Below are 8,791 nucleotides of genomic sequence, written 5' to 3' on the forward strand. Positions count from 1 at the left end.
TTCACAAAATAGCGCTCATTTCGTACCGGTAGATCTGGTAGTTTATATAACAAAGTTACCTTTATTTTAGCTGTAGAAAACGGTCCCGAAATTATGTACCGTACTTAGGAAACACCCTGTATATCAAAACACAAGTGTGTTTACGGTTCGTTTATCCTGCATTTTCTGCAAATGTAAATCAGTCACCACAAAATTTTAAAGTGACAGCCATTGTGGGTAAGATATATACAAAAATAAGCGGATATTCCTTGAATTTCACTTCAATCTATGTGGTAGTGACAAACATACGCAGATTAGCATTAACGTGATTATACGCCATTTTCACCTGTAAGTGCGAAATTCTCGTTCCTTCACATTAAAAATCTTCATAGTTATCCAAATTATGTTAAAAGTTAAGTAGCGCGAAAGTGGCGAATATACATACTGGGTGTTTGGTTTACCGATAGACATCCGAAAGAAGGTGGTAGGTAGAATGATTGTGAACGTATTCGACCATATACGGGGTGGTCCATTTAACCTGACAAATCGGGATATCTCGAAAATTACGCATCAGATTGAAAAAAGTTTCAAATGAGAGTATTTTGTCTCGAATGGATCCACGATATAACACTAACCATCACTTCCCAACTCTTTCGCTTGGGGTTGGGGCGGGGGTAACTTTGAAATCTCAAATGGCAATGGTTTTTGGGACTGGCGCCAGTGTAATTCCAGTAAACTGAGCCGCTTCTAAAGCAGGGTTTATACGTGCACGAGTCATTGGCACCAGTTTTTTTGCACGTACAGATCCGCCAATAATTCCTAGTAACAAATAAATCAAAAATAGTTGATGTGATTGACGTTGGCGCCAATAAACCGTGCGTGTAAAACCCTGGTTAATTACTTTGGCACTGGCGCCAGTGAGGCATGTATAATTGAACCCTGTTTTAGACTAATGCCCCAATACCTTAACATTACAGTGGGTCCGAGAATTTTTATTATCACAACGGTTTAAGTGTAATTTTAATTATTTATCAGTATTTTCGAGTGAAGCTTATGTGATCGCCCTGCCGACAAACTAAAATCCCATTATTTTCGTTAAAAATAAGAAGCTACACAAACGTTCGTCTATGAAATAGAGATTTCCTCCCACTGTACGACGTTTAAGCCACAGTCGAAGTCAAAGCGACGTTACATGCTTTCAAGGTTTTACGAGGGATGTTTCTGTAAATATCCTCGTGCGAAGTACTTTAGTAAAAAATTACTACCAGTAAGAAATGGAAAAGTAATTAAACGTCATCTGAGGTCTCGTAATTTACGCAAAACAAAATCAAGCATTTGGCTTACAGTGGATTTCAACGGAAACTGCAAGCCTGGTATCATTCCTGAAATTCGCCCTGTATGCTGCCTCCATGAAACGAAGAAATGGGTCATTACGTCACGTTCCGCAAAGAACGGGTAACAGGTGAACATACAGGTGCCAACAGTGGTTCAAAGTGTTACTGAAAGGTTGAAGATACATTTTACTTGCGAGACCTAGGGGTACCTGAATAAATTCTCTGCAAAGTAAGGATTTAAAAATAAAAACCGGACTTATCGGGGCCCTCCAGTAGAGAAAATGTATAAGAAACTTTCATTGAAATTTTGGATTAATAAGACATTTTAATGTTTTCAACATATTGGACCACTGGACGGTTAATCAGGAGTAAAGACATGTTTTGTTGCCCTTTTTATGGGACCTGCCATGACTCAATTCTTCATTTCATAACTCAAAATGGTTTTTTACATCAGCCGGGAGCCTCTTGCATAGGCAACCAGATATACAGACATAATTTATAGTTGCGATTTTCTCGTCGATTTATGTGATTGTTAGAATTAGTTTCAGAATTTTGATCGTTGGGGACTTTAGCAGGGAAATTCCATGGAAACGTTAAAATAAATACCGCCTATTGATGAGTTTTGCGGATTCTACGGAAATCGTTTTCCAGATGAGCTACCAGTACAGTGGTCTGGTGGTCCTAACGACGAAAATTTACCCCTTAGTGGATCTGGCAGGAAAAAACTATGCTCAAACCCCCGACTCCTATTTTCCTCTAGGGGGCAAACGATAAGCCCACATCCCAATTCGTCGCCGAAAGATGCATGAGCCTCATCGCAACTTCCACTGCGATATTTGCAATGAGTCTCTGAGCGTTGACGTCCTCCTTTCTGAGCTCATATTTACGTATTCTTTTGTCTGTATTTATCTCGAAGATATTCGGGGAATAGGAACAAGGGTTTTGTGTCGTGCCTTCGATGCCACATGTACCTGTATCAAGTATCCACAAACGATCGCTCTAAAATTATTCTTGTCACAGACTATAAGGGAAGAAAATTGATATACCTCATCAGCATGAATCCTATACACGGTGTTTAGTCCACTCTCGGAATTTCCCAGTTCGTTAGTTTCCGAGCCGGGGTAAGGTATCAGAGGGGGCTGCTGAGGGGAGATAGAAGATGGACGTAGTTGAGGGTGGCCGGAATACCTACATGAGAAATAACATAATGCCAACAAACCTATTGAGCCAAAATGCCTTCTCTCCATCTAGGCACAGCCACAAATACTTTGTCTTTCCAGACTTCAACCCCTACAGGCAAAGCGTTTTCCGGCTTTAATTTTCCCGAAACCGGACTGTTGAATTTTGTTCGCGCGTCTGGATACTGGAAATTTGAAATGTTCCACTCAGTGCTTTTGCAATCTTGTTGTTTGAGCAAATATCCATGTGGTAACCACTATCAGATTACTTGCAATAAGTTTGGTCGGCATCGTTTTCCCATCTAAAAATTCAATTTGAATGGACAGTTGACACTCCTTAGATTTTCCTGGTCTTTGGCAATCTTTAAATCAATAAAGTTACTTTTACTTTTATTTATTTCTTCGCACTCAAATTTGCACTAATTTAGGAAAGCTCGTCTGCGGATTCTACAAGGAAAATACGACTCTCTTAGGAATTTTCCGTCTTTTATAACATCGGGGAAAGCCAGTCTCGTGTGGTGGTCAATTAATGATTAAACCTGTAACGTTCGATAAGATAATGAAGTGCCATTTTTGCAAGCCATTAAACTAGATAAGTTAATCGTGTATAACTTAGTACGATAAATAAATAAATAAATAAATAAATTAATTAATTAATAACATTTGCTCCTTATCGGACGGACTGCAGCGTAGTGGTCATTTTGGGTCTCACTTGAATGTTTTTTTGTTAATGCCATCGAATCATCTACGAATGAGTGGTTTTATAGGTCGCTAATTGAATTGTTTACAATCAGCTCGTGTCCTGATCAAGTAACGATAATGTAAAGCTATGCATTATGTTCACAGATATACCGAGTGATTCACGGTCGATGGTAGGTTAGACGTTTCTGGAAGAGTGATATCGCGATCTTTCTGAAAATTTGCATAAGCAGATAAATAAACTTGCTCTATCGACGTAAAATATTTTCAGCGATGCAGTGTTGCCGGTTCTATCAGAAAGTACTGGCATCTCCGATATTTTAAATGGAACACTCTGTATATTTTTTCATTTTCGGGTTTTATCCTTCATACCACTAACTTCTTTCAAAAATTGCAGCATCCCCAATACGATTAGAAAGAGCTGTAAGTATCCCAGCATTAAAAGATTTAACATTTTGGTAATAAATAACCAAAGCATAAGAAACCAATCCAAGACCATCTCATCCTACAAGAATAGCTACTAAATTTAAACTAATAATAATTATTATTATAGATAAAACAAACATAACTATCAAAAAAACAAAACGCTTTAAATATAAATCTCCATCCATATATTCCTTTCTATAATTAAAAATTATACCAGAAATATACAAAACAAATCTTATAAATAAGCAAGTTATTCAATCTATATAAAAAACCAAATCAAAATTTACCCTAATTAAATAAATAAAATTCACCTCAAAAAAAAAATTATATCCAAATAAGTAAAAATTATTCTAAAAATAAATATTCTCACTGATAAAGCTATAAACATAAAAGAAAAAACTGAACAATAAAAAATTACCTGAAATAAAAATTATATCTCCAGTTCCATAAACTGATATTTTCATTAAACTATTCAAATAGACTCAGCATAAAAATAATTCTCCCTTTAAAAACAATAAATTTACAGGAATTCAATGCAAAAATAAAAGCATATACTCGCGAATATTAACATGAGAAATAGAAAATATACCTGAATAAATTTGTCCATGTTGAGTAAAAGCATATAAAAAAAGAGAGTAAACTCCTCTATAAAAAACCAAAAAATATATAAAAAAAGAACTAATCTTCTATACAAATTTAAAGAATTAATTAAAATAATTTCCCCTACAAGATTAAAAGAAGGGGGAGCTGATATATTAGATGAATATAAAAGAAATCATCATAAAGAAAGTCTAGGTATAATATTAATAAACCCTTTATTCAAAAATATTCTTCGCCTATGAGTACGCTCATAAAGAATATTAGCAATACAAAATAACCCGGAAGATCTAAGCCCATGGGTCAATATTAATCCTAAAGCTCTCCAAGAACCTCATAAATTATAAGTCAAAATTCCTGCTAAAACCAGCCCTATATGAGATACTGACGAATAAGCAATTAATATATATATGTCGGAGAAGCACAAGGGTTGTTCATCTTTTCCATTATTCTTTAATATTAATAACTAGACACTAACTAACAAAAGACACTAAGCACTAGACTATAATTATTTATATGATACCGACGAATTCACAAACCACTCTTGTCCCTTTTGTGGGTTTCTCGTGACTACGTCTGCAATCGAAGAGTTATCCCGATTGCGGTATCTTCACCCCTTTTTATATAAACAAATGCCCTAAAGACTAAACATAAACATAGACATAGACATAAACACTATTATTCACCGACATATATATATATATATAATCTTTATTTCATACGAAATAGGCTATCGACCATACTGGTCTTTCTGCCCTTGTTACATAACCAAGTGCCTAAGTTTATATAAAGAGTGGTCAAAACGGTATACATTTGGAGATAAAAAAAAAAAAATTCTATTGTATATCTTCATTCAGTTCTTCGTATAACGTATTGGGAGGGGAGAGAAAGTGGGAATGTCGTGTTTGTCGTCTGAGGCAAAGTGGGTTAAGTATTGTCCAGTTGTGTCGGTTGTTTTTCCATTTTGTCTGTATTTGTGATAGTCTGTCCGTTATTTTTGTCATGTTCGTACGCTCGTATAGTAATTGTGTGGAGGGGTTGTGCAAAGGATTATTAGGATGTCTTGTTTTAGTGATGAGTCTCAGAGCGATTTGTTCTGTTGTCTGTATATGTCTTTTGGTTTTTTCGGTAGCGTTTGCTCTCACTATATGTCCGTAGTCTAAAAGGGGTCTGCAGATCGATTTGTAAATTCTTGTCGCTGTCTTCGTGCTGATTCCCTTGTTTTTGTATGTCAGTGATCGAAAGTGTTTTTTATTATTTTTTATATGTCGGTGCTGAAATAAATACGATCGGATCGAGCACTCCTTCATCATTTTAGTTTCATCAACCAAACATAGTAAGTGTAAAATTTATTTAATACTTCTATTATAACATGTGTAGCAAACCAAACGTTTATTTCTTAAAATCACTATGTGAAGAGGGTCCAGCTAATATACATCATCAAGTGGTGATTGGAAAAAAATCCAACCAACAACCAATTGTGACACTTCTTCAGGGGGCAAAACAAATTCCAAATTCACCAATATTAGTGGAAGATGAGTTGGATGGTAAGGAGGAGGAGGAAGAGGAGCTACACAAAATATTATCTGAAGGTACAACAAATCCTTCTAATGATTCAAAATTTTTCACTGTGTTTTTTCACTGTGTTGTTCGTAATTTCTGTCCTTATGTTTTGTACATGTTTGTAAAATTTCAATTTGTGGTCTATAGTTACGCCCAGGTATTTTACGTCGTTAGTGGGGTGTATTGTATGTCCGTCTGCTGTAAGTGTCGGGGAGTTTTCCTTAGTTCTGTGATTTGTCAGTAAAAGTTGGTTCTTAGCGGGATTTGGTGTTAGCCTCCACTTATAAAACCAGGTCATAGTGTCGTCCATTAGCGTCTGCAATCGGTCTACGGCTTTCTTTGTCGTTTTGTCATGTACTACCAGCGCCGTGTCGTCAGCATATTGTAATATGTAAGCCGTTAAGTCTATGTCGTTTTTGTTCAGTAAGTTGTGGTTATAAATGTCGTGGCAATATATGTTGTAAAGTAAAGGGGAGAGGGGCGAGCCCTGGGGCAGGCCTTGCTGTGGGGAGAACGGGAATGAGAGCGTGTTATCAATTCGAACTTCAAGTAGTCTATCGTCCAGTAAATTTTTTACTATGTGAACTAAGTATTTCGGTGTGTTAAGTCGGTGTAGTTTGAATAGAAGTCCTTTATGCCAAACACTATCAAAAGCTTTATTGATGTCCATAAATAGGCAAGCTGATTTGTTGTTGTTTAGTTGTGTGGTCTGTATATTGTTCGTCAAGGTAAAAAGAGGGTGAATTGTTGATTGCTTCTTCTTAAATCCAAATTGGTAAATCGGTATGTGTCGTGCTAAATGTTCGTCAAGTCTGTTTTTTATGATGTTTTCAAATAGTTTACTTAAAACTGGAAGCAGCGTAATAGGTCGGTAGTTCTGTACTAGTGAGTTGTCTTGTCCGTTTTTCGGGATCGGTATAATTATGCCTCTTTTCCAACAGTCTGGTATTGTGTTATTGGTCATATGGTGGTTTAGAGCTCTCAATATTACATCGTGGGATTCTGGTGTTAGGTTTTTTAGTATTTGGCTCTTTATCATGTCTTTTCCTGGTGCTGTATTTTTGAGGTGGGTCAGTCCTTCGTTGTATTCCGTGTCCGTAATTAGATTGTTTAGGCTGTTTGGGACTGTCTCAAAGTAGTTGTCGTACCAGTCGTTTATCTCTTCCCATGTCTGTTGGTAGCAATTAATATTTTTATATCATTTTGTCTAATGCAGACTAAAGAAATAATTACTGCACCAGTAATAGAAATAACAATAAAAATCAAGTTAACCTTTATATCAATTTTAAATAAAATCTTTATAGAACGAAGCAAACCATAACCACCCAATTTTAATATAATTCCTGCCAAAATTATTGAACCAGAAACAGGAGCCTCAACATGAGCTTTAGAAAGCCATAAATGAACTAAAAATATAGAAATTTTAATAAAAAATACTATTCTAAAACATAAATAAAGAAATAAATTATTAAAAGACCGGAGAAAATAAAACTCTAAGCTAAATCCATAAAAATCCACAAAAAATAAACCCATTATTATAGGTAAAGAAACCAATAATGTATAAAACAATAAATATATACCAGCCTGGATACGCTCAGACTGGTTTCCCCATCCAATAATCAACATTAAAGTAGGGATTAACCTAACCTCAAAAAATAAGTAAAACACAAATAAATTTATTGATAAAAAAGTTAAAACTAATCTCACTAATAAAAAAAAAGCAATAAAAACAAAAAATCTTCTATGAATTTTTAATTTATTAATTTCCCCACTAGCCAAAATTATTAAACAACAAATCCACATTCTTAAACCAACTAAAGTGAAAGATAATAAATCCACCCCAAGGCCGCAAGAAATATAAAGAACATCTCTTCTAAAGCTAAGTTTTAATAAAAATAAAAAAGTTAAAATTAACCCACAAAATAAAGAAAACCAAAATCTGACAAAAAACAAAGTAAATACTAAACCAGTTAATCCAAAAATTAAATCCATTATCACAATCTATCAAAAACTAAAACCATGTCTATTCCATGAGTACGAATTAAATTAACCAAAATAGAAAGACCTAAAGCACCTTCTCTTACTCTTAACGTTAAATAAATTATATTAACAAAACTCTCAAAATTAAATTAAACAAAATAGAAAAATAAAATTATATATATAGAAAGAACTATAACTTCTAACCTAATAAGTAGTAAAAGAAAATGTTTATTTCTTAACACTTAAGAAATCAAGCCAGAAATAAATAAAACTGTAAAAGAAATTAATTCAAACCTAATAAACATTGTCATTGTTTTAATAATTTATTATAATAAAAATATTGGTCTTGTAAATCAAAAATAAGTTTCACTTTTAAAACTTCAGAAAAAGAGATTTCTCCCTATCTTTAATCTCCAAAATTAATATTTTTTAAACTATTTTCTGAAATCAAATCTTTAATTATTATAAATTGTTTACTATGCTTATTATTTATTTTTCTAAAAAATCCTTTATCAAAAGGCTACATTCTTTTAATATTAACCATTTCAACATCACTTTTTGCAAGACTTATATTCATAAATGCCTGATTTGGATATATTTTATTCCTAATTATAGTAGAAGGAATTTTAGTTGCTTTCATTTATATAACTAGAGTAGCCTCAAATGAAAAATTTGTTTTTCCTAAATCTTTAAATATTTCAGCATTCACCTTAACATTTTTAATCCTAATAACATATACACCTATAGAAATAATAGAATCCTCCATTATACTAATAAATCACGAAACTATTATCAACTATAAATTATCTTTATCTAAAATTTGTAGAAACCCAATAAGACAGATTCCTCTAGCATTAATAAGGTACCTTCTATTAACTTTAATTTTAGTAGTTAAAATAACTGACATTTCGAAAGGACCAATTCGTCAAAAATAATGATAAAACAAATTTAAAAAAAAACCTCTTTTTAAAATTTTAGATAATTCTCTTATTAACTTACCTACCCCTACAAACATCTCTTCCATATGAAATTTTG

General features: G+C 33.6%; 2 protein-coding genes and 2 pseudogenes across 2 annotated transcripts; 1 reads left to right on the forward strand and 3 right to left on the reverse strand.

Annotated features, from left to right (window-relative positions):
- Nucleotides 1-1,944: 1,944 nt before the first annotated feature.
- Nucleotides 1,945-3,228, reverse strand: LOC136349775 (protein yellow-like; annotated as a pseudogene).
- An 865-nt stretch (nt 3,229-4,093) lies between these two features.
- LOC136349776 (NADH-ubiquinone oxidoreductase chain 4-like) lies at nt 4,094-5,026 on the reverse strand (annotated as a pseudogene).
- A 1,890-nt stretch (nt 5,027-6,916) lies between these two features.
- Nucleotides 6,917-8,038, reverse strand: LOC136349773 (NADH-ubiquinone oxidoreductase chain 4-like). The gene has a single exon (XM_066301502.1). It carries the CDS (start codon nt 7,766-7,768, stop codon nt 6,932-6,934), a length of 837 nt encoding a protein of 278 aa, XP_066157599.1. The 5' UTR covers nt 7,769-8,038; the 3' UTR covers nt 6,917-6,931.
- Nucleotides 8,039-8,166: 128 nt separating this feature from the next.
- LOC136349778 (NADH-ubiquinone oxidoreductase chain 6-like) lies at nt 8,167-8,764 on the forward strand (the record flags this gene model as incomplete). Its single annotated transcript, XM_066301504.1, is given in 1 exon segment — nt 8,167-8,764. A coding segment is annotated over 1 exon segment (525 nt), but the record flags the coding sequence as incomplete, so codon positions are not given.
- Nucleotides 8,765-8,791: the final 27 nt, after the last annotated feature.

The sequence above is a fragment of the Euwallacea fornicatus genome, unplaced genomic scaffold, assembly GCF_040115645.1.
Source record: "Euwallacea fornicatus isolate EFF26 unplaced genomic scaffold, ASM4011564v1 scaffold_65, whole genome shotgun sequence".
Classification (NCBI taxonomy): domain Eukaryota; kingdom Metazoa; phylum Arthropoda; class Insecta; order Coleoptera; family Curculionidae; genus Euwallacea; species Euwallacea fornicatus.

Excerpts from the sequence above, each read along its gene's own strand:
- LOC136349773 (XM_066301502.1), bottom strand. The coding sequence starts at position 7,768 with ATGGATTTAATTTTTGGATTAACTGGTTTAGTATTTACTTTGTTTTTT.